A 13,526-nucleotide genomic window follows, 5' to 3' on the forward strand; every position below is an offset into this window, starting at 1 on the left:
TGAATTGATTTTTTAAAAGATTTATTTATTTATTTATTTTGAGAGAGAAAGAGAGAGAGAGAGAATCTCAAGCAGACTCCCTGCCCAGCACAGAGCCCGACACGAGGCTCAAGCCCACAACCCTGAGATCATAACCTGAGCCAAAACCAAGAGTCGGATGCTTGACAAGCTGAGCCACCCAGGAGCCCCGAGTTAATTTTTGTATATGAAGTAGGGATCCAACTTCATTCTTTAGTATGTGGATATCCAGTTGTCCAGCACAGACTGGACTTTGTTAAACAGACTATTCTTCCCCACGGAACAGACTTGTAAGCCTTGTCAAAAAAGTCAGTTAGCCATAGGTGTATAAGTTAATTTCTAGACTCTCAGTTCTAGTCCACCGGCCTATATGATCCTTATGTCAGTACCACACTATTTTGATTACTATAGTTTTGTAGTTAAGTTTTGAAATTCAGAAATGTGAGTCCTCCAATTTTGTTCTTCTTTTCTCAAAATTGTTTTGGCTATTCTGGGCCCCTTGCGATTTCATATGAAGTTGAGGATTGGCTTTTCCATTTCTGCAAAAAAGGCTGTTGGAATTTTATAGGGATTGTGTTAAGTCCGTAGATTGCTTTGGGTAGTACTGACCATGAGTAGGGGCTGCTGTAGCCGCTCAGATGCCCACCCACCTGGCTGGCCCCAGGTCTGCCGAGAAAAGGTATGTGGCTCTAGGGCCAGTGACTCAGCTGGTCAGCACTACCTGATATGTCCAGGCCCCCACCAAGGGCTGCGCTCAGCCTAGCCCTTGTGCCTCTGGCCCTCTCCTCCTCTTCCTCCTCTGCCTGGAGGAAAAGCAGCACCGGCTCCTGGCGGCAGGGCACTGGGCTCCCACCGCCCTCGTCCAGGCCCTGACATAGCACACCCCTCCCACTCCCCAGGTGACAGTCAACAGTGGCCTGGACGAGCTGGTGAGCGACCTGCTCCAGGAGGCCCACAGTGACCTGGAGAGGGTCCGTGTGATCTGGATCTGGATCTGCCACCACATAGGTAGGCCCACCTGTGGCGCCACTGGCCCTAGGACTCCCCTGATGCCACTCCCCGCAGGACCCTGTTTCTAGGGGAGACTCTCTGGGATTCACTTGACCACCAGTGTGTATGGAGTGAGACAGACAGTGGAGGAGAAGGGTTCCCAGATGGCTAGGTTGAATAACCAAAGACTAACCAAGGAGAGTAAAACTCACCGTGTACTAACAGTCTCCATAAAGGGTCGTTGGGTGGGGGATCCCCTGTGGCCATCTGCCCACAGTCAGTGACCAGAGCTTAGGCCCTTTACCCAGCGGCAGCATTCCCTCAGTGCTGGCTTCCTGGTAAACCTGCTGCACAGACCTGAGAACCCAGGACAGAAGGTCATCTCCAAGAAGGATGGGGAAGGTTCGTAGCTGTTGGAAAGTTATTGCAACACCAGAGGTTTCTTAAAGCACCAGTGCCAGGAAGAGTGCGCTCGCCTCTCCCTCTCCCTGTTCCCACACCCGCGATCTCAGCCCCGTCACCAGGCACTCAGAGCAACCTCAGGGGGCCTGGGCCTGTGCACCTGTCCCTAGCTCTGCACGGGACAGCCTTGAGGGTCTGGCCAGGTCAAGCCAGGCCCCATGGGGGTGGCTAGGGGGAGGCTGGATGCTGCCCCTTGCAGTCAATGGAAGAGCCAGGTGGTGGGGTGGACTTCTAGTGCTTTCCCTGTGACCTGACAACCAGCGGGGGGCTCTCCCGATCTGCTGCCACTGGGCTTTTCCTTTGTCCTCCCAGAGCAGCAGTGAGGGATGCAGCTTAGAGGAGGAACTCACCTGACACAGGTAGGGTACCTGACCACAGGGCCTGAGAGGCCATTTCCTCCCTCCCCAAAACCAGCAGCTCCATTCAGCCCGGGGCCTTAAAGGGGCAGAGTCAGAAACAGAGCATTAGGTAGAACTTCATTTACTGTCTGCCACCTTCACAGGTGCTCCCTTCGTGCCCTCATTGCCCACAGGGATTCCTGCCTCAGGGCCTCCCTCCAGGCCTTCACTAACGGACAGCCTGTTTAGCGGTAGCTCAGGGCACCCCCTGGGGGTCAGTGTGAGGCCTTGGGGGTGGCCGCAGCAAGGATGGGGGAGCAGCCTCACAGGAACAGCCTGCCGAGCTGTGTGGTGGGGAGGGCAAGGGCAGAGCCCCCACGGCCTGGTGCTGTCTTGGCCCCCTTCCCTTTCAGCCTCTCCTCAAAGGCCTGACGAGCCAGGCAGCCTGCTCTGCCGATGCTTCGCTCTTCCTCTTGCCACCTGCCCAAGGAGGCGACATTTCCCCAAGTTTGCCCTGGCTGGGGGCCCTGGTTCCCTTCAGCCTACAGTGGTTTCTCCGGGACTTGAGGGAGGCCAGCCCAAATGGTGCTGAAAGCACAGCGGAGGGCGGGGACGGCGCCGCAGGCCACGGACCCCTCTGCTCTGCACCAACCTTGGTTGCCTCCCAAGACCTGTTGGCTCACAGACTCCTCTGCCCTCCAGAGTACGACATCGAGGCTGCCCAGGAGAAGGACCGCCAGGCCTTCAAGCCCACTGACATCCTACGGACCCGGAAGACCAACTGTGACGGCTACGCTGGACTCTTTGAGAAAATGTGCAGGTAAGAGAAGGGGTCCCATGGAAGGCAGGCAGTCCTGGGCTGACTGCTGTGACCCCTCCCTCCACCCCTTCCAAAGCGCCGTGCGCCTTCGCCCACATGCCAGGCCTGAAACCGGAGTTTGCAAACTCTGCTCTGGAATCCGAGTGAGTCCTGAAAAGGTCAATTTCTCCCTTTTTAACACCAGCATAATTGACTTTGTACCATCTGCCTGCCTTCGCGATGCATTAACATAATGGCAGATGAATGCGCAGAGATAATTTGGTTATAAAAGGCCCCTTTTCCACCTTCTCTGATCTCTGCACAGCTGAAGGTTAGAAGAATGGCAGGTCTGGGAACAGTAGGACAGTGGCTGCTGACGCCAAGGGGACTGTGAAAGCCTGTCCTCGGGGCTGGCACCGGAGCCCTCTCTCGGGAGAAACAGATGATCTCCTACCCGAAAAGATTTGTCAGTTGGAGAAGCTGAATAACTAGGAAGCAGCTTTTCTCTTGGAGACTTTGGGCTCCATTTTCATTGCTCTAATGCGCTCCTGGCCAGGTTGCCCAGGTGGGTGACAGCAGGTAAGGAGACCACTGTGCGCGGAGGCACCTTTGCTGGTTCTAGGTGACCTCGAGACAGACTCCAGGCTGGGGGAGCCCTGCCGACCCCACAGCTTCCTGTGCCCACTCTCCGAGGTCTGCTGGGTTCCCCGGGAAACAATCAGGCAGCCGGGGAGGCCGCTGAAGAGCCTTGTCCCCAGGGAGATGGATAGGCTCTGCCCACCATCTCTGCAGGCCTCTGGGAGTGGGTCTTCCCAGGCACCCATGTCAGCCCACCGGGACTCAGATTCATCAAACCAAGTGCAGCAACAGACACTCAGGAGTCCGCAGGTGGGCAGTTGTGATGTGTCGGGGACGTGTGTACGTGTCGACACACAGGCAGCCCAAGGCGTCCTGCTCCTGCAGACACGCAGCCCATTCCTGGCCTAACCCCCCGTTGTTGGGCCCTCCCACCCCCCAACACCACCGGCAAGCATCGACATGTGCCTGCTCCCAGCCTCCTGCTCGCTCCCTGCTCTTCACGGTCCCCCCCTCCACGCCCCGCCCCTGAGGCCAGTGTCCCAGAGGCAACCAGGGCAGGTCAGGCTGCAGCGGATGCCAGCCCCTCTGCAGCCCATCCACTCCACCAGAGCGGTGCTTCGCTCCTACCCCTTACGTGCCTGCCCCCGCTCCAGGCCCGGGCACCCCAACATGCCTGGGGGCCTCTCCAGGAACCGGGATCCTCACTGGCCCTCTGCCCAGACTCCATAGGCCCTGGGTTCCTGAACAGGACCCACAGGCTCACACTGTCCTGTAACGTCCTCCATAATCTGACCTCCAGCACCCTTCCAGCCCTGCACCCTGCGGCACTCTCCACACTTCTGGGTCCTCAAGCTCACTCTGCTCCCCCCTCTCTAATGCTCCTTCCTGCCCCACTCCTGGACGCCCCCTTCACCCCACCCCATCTCCTCCCTTGATGTCATCAGCACACCGTATACACGGACTCCTGGCTTGCCTTATGCTTTTATTTAATAACTTTTCCAAATTAAACAAAAAATCCTTGTTAATTATAGATGATTTATAAAATGCACAGAAGCAAAAAGAAGAAAATTAGGTCACTCTGACGACTTAGAGATAACACTTAACATTTTGTCCCATTCCCTCCCAGACTTTGTTCTATCATATACGTGTTAACCTGTGTTACCTGTGCTCATTTTTCCTCCAGTGTCTTGTGGGGCTAGTATGTCTTTTATGTGTCTTCAGCCCCTCTCTCTCTGTTTCTGCTTCCCCTGTGAATGCCCAGCTCAGAATCCTACATGCCATAGGCCCACGATGACTGGAAATGACAAGATATTCCTAGCAGATTTGTATGAAATGGGCCTTCCTCTCTTTTTAAATCATGGACTAACCCTCAGTCTGTTTTCGGCTCTATTTTTGCCTGGCTCCTTTCAGAGCATAATTTTCATCTTAGTTGGCCAACTTGATTTTTCAGTCCTAGGATTTCTCAGTCATAGGATATATCCTTCTTTATCCAGTATAAGCCTTCCAAGCATGATGCAGGAGGGTGCCAGACTGAAAGCCAGAAAGACGTTTGCAGCCCTCAGCTCCCCCGTCCTTAGTTTCCAGTCCTTGATTTACCACTTGTTAATTGTGTTCCTTTGGAAAGGCACTGAATTTCTCAGAGCCTCAGTTTTCCCATCTGTACATGGGGACCATAGTGCCTGCTGGCAGTGCTAGGGTTAAGTGAGAACATGCAGTTTGGAATTTGCTCACCTGACTTTGGGGTTGTTGGGGGTTTTTTTAAACCTTGCCTGTCTTTCTTGAGTATGGGAATGCTCTTGCGCAGTGGAACTTTCCCGCAGACACACATAGACTCAGAAAATTGACACTTGCCTTGAGTGAACCTGTCAGCTTTCTGGCCTGATCCAGATGCTTAACAATGGCCCTCTTCTGGCCTGCAGCTGATCATTAAAACACATCCCAACATTCTGCATCATTTAAAGCTAGGTCCTAACCTGGCAGTTAGCATGTGAAAAACTCTTTACACTGCTCAGACGGTTAACGGTAGCCCACGGTTCCCTGGGTCCCTTTAACTTTGGCTTTAAAGATCAGCAACCTCGCCCATGCATCACTTTCCTAATCCCCTTACCTTCCAAATAATTGCCGAAGGTTTGGTAAATTCATTAGCTGAGTCCTTAATAACAGAAGACATGTAATCCACACTTGCTGATTTATCCCGGCTCAGTTGTCAGGGTGGCCTCTTAGCAAGAGCAGTACCCACACGGCCATCATTGCTTCTGCCCGTCCATTCTGCTTCCTTGCAATGGCCTCATTAAAGACTGATTGAATAAAGTAATTCGGTGGGGAACTCAGATATTTTTGCAACATCCTTCATTTCCTCATCGTCTTTCCCAAGTAATCGATGTGAGGGGTTTTTTTTGTTTTTTTGTTTGTTTTTGTTTTTTTAGTCCTATTGCTTGTAACGGCTGGTCTGGTTTCTTTCTGACCTCCCATCATCCAACATTAACGTCCCTGCTTTTGCCTCAATTCCCCTCCGCCTTCATGAATTCTGCTTAACCTCCTTGCGGGGGCCAAGCTTCACTTCCCAGATCCCTGCCACCAAGTCAGCTCCAGTACCACCCCTCCCCCTGTTATCACGACTATAGCACCACCAGCTAGCAGAGTTTCCAGAAAGTTTGGGGAAAGCCAGGAGCTTAGTATCGGTTTGAGGCTTTGATGCCGGGGAGACTGGTTGTCACCAACCGGATGTCAGCCTGTTCTCCATCCGTCCTCCCTCTGTCACAGAGACCAAGAGCAGCATCCAGCTTCTGCTCAGCATCATGTCCCAGATGATCCCAGCACATCGGTGGGCTCCAAAGGCCCCAAAGGCTGGGGAGCAACCATCTCACCACCCTCCTGGGAGAGGCAGATACCCTGGATTACCTGAAGTTATGCCCAGATCTGACTTTGTCATATAAAATTCCTGAAAGGGGCATCTGAATTCCCCCGCCCTTGTAGATACACCAAAGGCTAGTGCTCGCAGAGATGAAGGATGTCACTAGAACAAACCATCCTTTAATTTTGGTGCACCCATACATTTATAAATTAAATCTTGGCATACTAAGGGGCTGGTGTCATACAAAGCCTCCCGAACTGTGTGCGTCAGGACAACTGAGTCCTGAGGCTGCTCTGGCCACTGGTTGGCTGTGTGTCCCCAGGCGAGTCAGCCTCGCTCTCTGTTCTGCTGACTCCTCACTTGTCAGAGAGGAGGGCCCTGAGGTCACAGCCCAGAAGGCCCGACACAGGGCCTCCGAGTGAGAATAATTACTGTGGTTATAGTTACTGACCTCACCAGTAAGGGTGGTGCGAGACCAGGGAAAGGGGACCATACAGCAGAAATAGAGGTACCGTCAGAGTTACAAGAAATCAGCCACATAATCTGTGGAACATATGCCATGCTTATGCTTGTCCTGCTGCAGTACAGAAATCACAAAATTGGGGGGGCACCAGGGTGGCTCAGTCGGTTGAGCGGCCAACTCTTGGTTTCGGCTCAGGTCATGATCTCAGGGTTGTGAGATCAAGCCCCGCATCAGGCTCCACACTCAGCGAGGAGCCTGCTTGAGATTCTCTCTTCCCCTCTCCCTCTGCCCCTCCCCTACCCCAGCTCATGTGCTATAAACAAACAAACAAATAAATAAAATCTTTTTTAAAAAATCACAATATTTTCATCAAGGTACAAAAAAAAAGAGCATGCTTCATTGCATCTCCCATTGGCTACATCCCTCCCTCCTTCTCTTATTTTCCGCGTGGCCCACACACCCTGGAGAGGTGATGAGAGTACACTATGGTCAGAGCCTGACGCCTGCAGGGCACATTGCCCACCCCAGACAGTGCGGCCACCCTGCTGGGGCCTGGCAGTGGTGTGGCTAATGCGGTAATTCACGGTTCCCACGGCAGGACCCGGCCCCTATCTGTATACAGTAATAGTCATGGACCGGATCCACCCCCTCCTCAACTGATACCACTGGTGTTGGCAATTTAAAACTATCAAAAGTAAAAACCAAGACGCTGCAGCCTGAGGTTATTAGATAGATGTCCTGGGATGATATTTGGGGCTCTAGAATGGCTGGTGAGATCTCATTAGGAGGTGGAAACATTTCTCATCTTCTGTCCCTTCTTCAGTGCTCTCCTAGATCTTTCCAGCAAATTCCTCTTCCTTTGGGTCCCCTAAAAGGGCTGTGTGCATCAATAGCATTTTAGTAATGGTCTACCTGTCTGCCCCCTTGAAACAATGAGCACATCTAGGGCAGCCAATGAACTCTCTTTTCAGAATATTTTATTAGGCTATAGTAGTTATTATATGATAGGATAGGATATATGATATTATTCCCTGGTGCCTGGTACAGTGCTTTGCACAAAAGTCAGTGATCTTTCGATCGCATGAAATGGTTGTGGGTCATTCTAACTAGCAACCGGCAGCTAGAATCACTAGTCCCCCAATTTTGCATGAGAATTATGGATTATTAACAATAATGCTTTACATCATGACTTCTTTGTCCAGTTCATCTTGCACATTGCTGCCAGGTAATAAAATATCCTCATATCATAGTCAAGCATGGCATAAGCTCACAGCTAAGTTTCTTTTTTTCATCTTTATTCTGCCCCAGGCATTCCCCATGGCCTTCCCAGCTTCCCTCCAGCCTGTCATAGACATCACCCCCCAGAGATCATTTAATGTCAACCTTTCTTTTTGCCCGTGATGGGCCTGGCAAGGTCACCCTGGAGGCAGCCATAGAGCTGAGACTGAGCCCAGATCGCCTGACTCGGCCCAATGACGGCCCATCCAGCCACCCACTTCTGCCTCCTCCCGCCCTTCCCAGGCTTGGGGTCGGGCTCTCAGTGCCGCTCCCCAACCTGGTTCTCAAAGCCTACCTCCACTCCACCGCTCGGGGGGACGGTGCCCCCAGGCCCACTGCCCGGGCACACGGCCGGCCCCGCTGGTCACAGCGGCGCCTGCTCCCTTTCACTGGGGCACCCGGGGGCCGTGTGGACATGCAGCGCTCCCCTTCCTTCCTGGACCACAGGAAGCTGTGAGCAGAGGCCAGGCCTGCCCTCTCCACGCTGGAGTTGAGGCAGTCGGGCAGAGTGGGCAGCAAGGCCCCCAGAGTCTGAATCAGCAGCACGGTCACCACCTCGTGGGGGTTCTTGAAAACCTACAGTGGGAGAGAGGTATCTGCGTTAGCACACAGGACCAAAGAGGAGCATACCTTTTAAAAAAGAAGCAGTCTCGGGCGCCTGGGTGGCTCAGTTGGTTGGGGGGGGGGGGGAAGCTGCGGCCCTAGGGGGCAGCGCATCCAGAGGGCCGCAACTCCCCTCCATCAGCCCAGCTTACCGCAGGACTCTTCCCAGGACTCCACACCCCTCCACACGCGCCTGGAAATGGGTGATGCACACAGACGTTTCTGGGCAAGAAAGGAAAATAACTCACTGAAGAATGTAATTTCAAGTAGTATTTATGGCTTTTTTCCAATTCTAAAAGTAACACACAATCATTACTGAAAATTTAGAAGGTCTAAAGGAGTTTAAAGAAGAAAATCACAATCGCCTGTAATCGCATCACTAGGAGCCCAGGTGCAGCCGGCCTGTCTCACTGTGCCCTCCTCCTCTGCCTCTCGCCCTGCACAAGCACACCCCCCCACACGCGCACGCACACGCACACACACTCAGGCCTTGTGCTGACGGCGGGGTTCCATAGGCTTCCGTCAGTTCATATTGTGTCAGGAGCGTGTCTTACCTCACACTTCTCACTCACTCTGAGTAGGTGGAGCCCCACCTCCCAGGGAAGCCCCCCAGTCCGCCCTCCATCCCACCGTTCTAGCCTGGCTCTCGCCCCTCCCCCTCTGCTCCTGTTTTCTCTGAGACTGTAAACACATTCAGTTCCGACCCCCAGAAGCACCCCTTCACCGCATCTGCAGCTAATGAGGCAGGGGACCCTCCAGGCATGCACGCTGCACTTCCGGGGCTCCTCCTCGGCCTGCTGCCTCCTGTGTCTCCTGCCTCTGGGCGGCCCTTCTGCTCCAGGAGTGGGTTTTGGCCCTTCAGCAGCAGGAAAAGCTGACATCAGGATCCCGTCCCTCTTGCTCTCTGCCCCGCTCCCCGAGTGCTCCTGAAATCCTTCCCGGAGCGCCTCGCTGCTCTGTTCTCGCGGCATGTCTCAGACAGCCTGGGAGGCCTGGTCCCCCGTCTGTGAAGCCTCAGGCGGAAGGGCAGGCCTGCACCCCACGGAGGAGGGAAGCTCAGGCAGACGTGGGAACGGGACACTGTTCGGCTGCAGCAGGGTGGAACGTGGAAACGGGCAGGCTCCCCATTTTGCTTCACTGCTTCTCTCAACAAATGATAAGTAATGTTTAATCCAGTATTCTAATGGGCAATTAAACATACTTTTTAGGGGCGCCTGGGTGGCTCAGTCGGTTGAGCGTCTGACTGGATTTCGGCTCAGGTCTCGCTCTCCCTCCCCCTCTGCCCCTCCACCCCCACCACCCCCCACCCGCTTGCTCACATGCACGTGTTCTCTCATTCTCTCTCTAAAAAAAAAACAAAAAGATTTAGAAACATATGTTTTTATAGGGAAAATGTCCCCTGTTCCTATAATGAACGGGGAGCCGTTTTCCCCCTTCCCCGGAGAGGCTCCATGGCCCTCTTGTTGAGAGCACTGGGGTCTGCAGCACTGGTCCACAGAAGGCCCCCGGCCACCAGAGGCCCCCAGCCTCCAGAGGCCCCCAGGCCTGGCTAACACCCAGAGCAGGAACCGATTCGTGTGAGGCGAGCGCAGAGTGTGCAGGGCAGCTTGTGCGATGCTCAGGGAGCCCCGTGGAAGGAGCCGCCGCGAGCCTCCTGGACAGCACCGACTGTGTGTGTTATACCAAGCCGCCAGATGTGAAAGGAAAGTGTCTTAAAGAAGGAATACCTTTTCTAATTCACACAAAGACCCCCCAAGAAAACTCGCACAGGGCGTTCCCTGGGTCAGAAGAGCAGCCCACCCTGGTCCCTGCCATGGCTGAAGAGGAAGGCCAGCTGGTCATGGAAGGACTCTCGGGGCTCTTGCTTTGGCCTTGGGGTGGGCCTCAGGGTTTCAGCTACAACGCCCACATTGTAGCTTGCCCATGATTTCTGTGGCCCCCACAGGTGACCATCATCCATCCCCCACTGCCCAGGCCACGAAAAGTGGTGCCGGAGTGCTTGTAAGCACTGGGGGAGCATACTCTCGAGAGGGCCGAAGAACTCAGGCTGACTGGTCAACATTTCCACCCCTCAAAGGACGTCTACAGGGGATGCTGAAAGTGGCCAGGGCAGTCAGTCAGCACATGACTGGAGAGAGTAGGGCTCAGCTTTCTTCTGTACCCTCACGTCCAGCACCCCTCCATGACACCCCACCCGTGTCACCTAGACCCAGCTCCTCAGCCACGTGTTTTGAGCTGCTCTGATTCTTCAAGAACATCATCCTTTCCTGGTTTCCATGTTCTTGGGGTGATCCTCGCCATTGCACCCATTGTCCTCCTGAAGAGCGGCAGGCAGAGCACTCAGGCGGGCTCTGCCTGGGGAAAGATGTCTCAGAGGTGATTTGCTCGGTCTCCATGGAGGAGCAGGTGGTGGTGATTTGCAGCCCCCGCAGGAGCCACCTCTCAGACCCCCTGTCCCGCCCCCAGGATCGCCGGCGTGCAGTGCATGACTGTGCCTGGCTACTCCAAGGGCTTTGGCTACCAGACGGGGCAGAGCTTCTCGGGGGACTTTGACCACGCCTGGAACGCCGTGTACCTGGAGGGGAGATGGCACCTGGTGGACAGCACCTGGGGCAGTGGCCTGGTGGATTCTGCCACCTCCAAATTCACCTTCCTGTAAGTAGAAATCTCGGTGCTGTTGCGTGTCCGGCTGGTGGAAATGGGGGAGGCACAAGGTTGAAGGTAGCAGCAGGTGGAGAAGGCCAGGTGGGAGGGCAGGGAGGGCCAGGGTGGCCTCTCCTCGCTGCTGGCCCCTCCCACCATTCCTCCAGCTCTGAAATGATTCAGCTCCAAGCCAATAGGAAGGGCCCGGACCCTTTTGTCACCTCACCCTCTGCTGACTAAATCCCTCCTCTGGCTCCCCATCGCTTCCTCTGCCCAAGTGCTGAAAGCCCAGCATTTGCCCACAGGCCCTACAAGAGAGGAAGGCAGAGCTGAGAAGCTACTTTAACATCTGTAGATTCCCTTCAGGCCTTTGACCCACTGGCTGTATTACAATGCAGGGATGCCAGAATTCTCTTCCCCCAGATGCCAGGGCTCCTCCCCCACGCTCTGGGCCCAAATGCAGCCACATCACATCTCTGAGGAAGAGGTTATAGTCTATGGGTACAGAGTCACTGTGACCACGGTGGGGCAGGGTGCTGGGGTGCAGGGCGCTGGAGCATGTCTGTTCTCCAAGGCTCTGGCCAACCATGGTCTTAACCTAAAGCCGTGATATTCACCCTGGATCATAACATCTCTCAGCAACTCAGATTCTTTTTTCTCCAGAAAAATGAGAGCATTGTCTGATTTTTGCAGTTTAAATCTCGACAGGCCTGCACACAGGCCAAATACAAGCTAAGAGAGAAGCTTTAGCTCAAATGAGTCTCCCTATTCTTCTCTTGATCCCCATCACTAACCACTAGAGAGCCATGTCATGGAAGGACTCTCGGGGCTCTTGCTTTGGCCTTGGGGTGGGCCTTCTCTTGGCCCCAGGGACCACAGGAGGGCTGCTCATCCAAGACTCTCCCTGCCTGCCCTCCCTCCACCCTGCTGGTTGGCACCCGATCCCTGGGTTATGCCTTTGCTCCCTCAAATCTCTGTCGGGCTTTGAGAGAAGGGGGAGCCCAATCCCCACCTGGACATAGCTCCACATGGACTATGGTATTCACTTAAAAGGGGCCGCAGATCCTGCCATGGCCCCTATTTCTGGAAGCAGCCACTGAGAGGCCATCTGCAGCGCCCATGTTAAGACCGGACATAGTGCCTCTCCCCATCGGGTTGTTGGCAGGACCCCTCCTGTGGAAGCGCTAGACAAAAGAAGGCCCCAAAGATCCCCCTGCGAGCCCCACCTCCTTCTCTACAGAGCTGAGGCCTACTCACAGCACATGGCCACTGACCAGCTCCCCCCCCCCACCTCTAGCTACAATGAATTCTACTTCCTCACCCATCCCGCACTGTTCATCGAGGACCATTTCCCAGACAACAAGAACTGGCAACTGCTAAAACCTCCTCAATCTCTGAAGCAGTTTGAGAACAACATGTATCACAAGAGTGAATTCTACAACAAGGGAATGCTGAGTGCCCACCCAGCGACTTCTGTGATCAAAACAGGTAAGCCCGGAGCAGGTGGCCGGCATCTAGCGGCAGGGACAGAGCAGGTGGCCGGCATCTCGCGGCAGGGACAGAGCAGGTGGCCGGCATCTCGCGGCAGGGACAGAGCAGCGTGCTCTGCACCTCGAGGCCTCTGGGCCCCAGGGGACTGCCCTGTCAGGGCCCAGCCAGGGCCCGTGGGCTCCGTGTAAGCTGTATGTATATGCAGACGCTACTATGGCAGCCAAGTCCATCGGGCCATCGGCGCAGGACACAGCCACAGGTCACGTTTGCAGGGACAGACACCGGCTCACAGCAGCATAAACCAAAAAGGGGATGCATAGGAAGTCCTTGAGTTTCCCTAGGCCCTGAGGACCCCATTTACAGCCCAACCTGTCAGGGAGCCAGGGCTGGAGCATCCCCGCTGGGTGAGTCTCTCCCAGTTCCCGCAGCAGGTGAAGGACCGCCACAGGCCTGGCTGTCCCCACCTCCCGGTTCAGGTCCCCGACAGAAGCTCACTAGCCTGCTGCGTTCTCCCAAACTCCTGGCAAAGAGGACGTGTTGGCCCAGCCATGCGGGGCTCTGTGTGTCGGTGGTCTGAGCAGCTAGTGGGAGAGCAGTGGGGGTCTCCCAGGACAGAGGACCGGGGGAGGCTTTATTAGGGAGTGGCTGCTGAGCTGGGTCTTAAGAGCTGGAAGAGAACAGGCATCCCCAAACACAGGGACGGACATGCTCTGGAAGGACACAGCAAGCCCTCCAACGCCTGAACTCAAGCACCCCTAGACCAGGGCTGGCTGCAGAGGCGCAGCCTGCCTTCCTCTGTGCCCTTCTCTCACAAGCTTCCCTCCTGGAGGCCAAGTCCAGCCTTTTCCAGCCAACTTTCCTGGGAGTAGGAGGGGCAGCACACCTAGCTGAGCTGTCCCCACAGCTGGCCTGGACTGACTTTTGTTCCCTACGTCCCCACAGGGGCCACAGGTACCCAGCCGGGTGTGTTTGTGCACTCTGAGGTTTATGGGGGGGCCGGCTGTGTGG

The 13,526-nt window shown here is 54.9% G+C and overlaps 1 protein-coding gene across 1 annotated transcript in view; it reads left to right on the forward strand.

The window, feature by feature from the left end:
• KY (kyphoscoliosis peptidase) overlaps positions 1-13,526 on the forward strand; it is a 45,906-nt gene that overhangs the window by 26,252 nt on the left and 6,128 nt on the right. Inside the window, exons 7-10 of the mRNA XM_036077061.2 lie at positions 918-1,026; positions 2,511-2,628; positions 10,851-11,039; positions 12,325-12,515. Of these exons, the coding sequence (XP_035932954.2) occupies positions 918-1,026; positions 2,511-2,628; positions 10,851-11,039; positions 12,325-12,515 (607 nt within the window). The remainder of the gene's footprint in view (positions 1-917; positions 1,027-2,510; positions 2,629-10,850; positions 11,040-12,324; positions 12,516-13,526) is intronic.

Source organism: Halichoerus grypus, chromosome 1 (assembly GCF_964656455.1).
Source record: "Halichoerus grypus chromosome 1, mHalGry1.hap1.1, whole genome shotgun sequence".
Classification (NCBI taxonomy): domain Eukaryota; kingdom Metazoa; phylum Chordata; class Mammalia; order Carnivora; family Phocidae; genus Halichoerus; species Halichoerus grypus.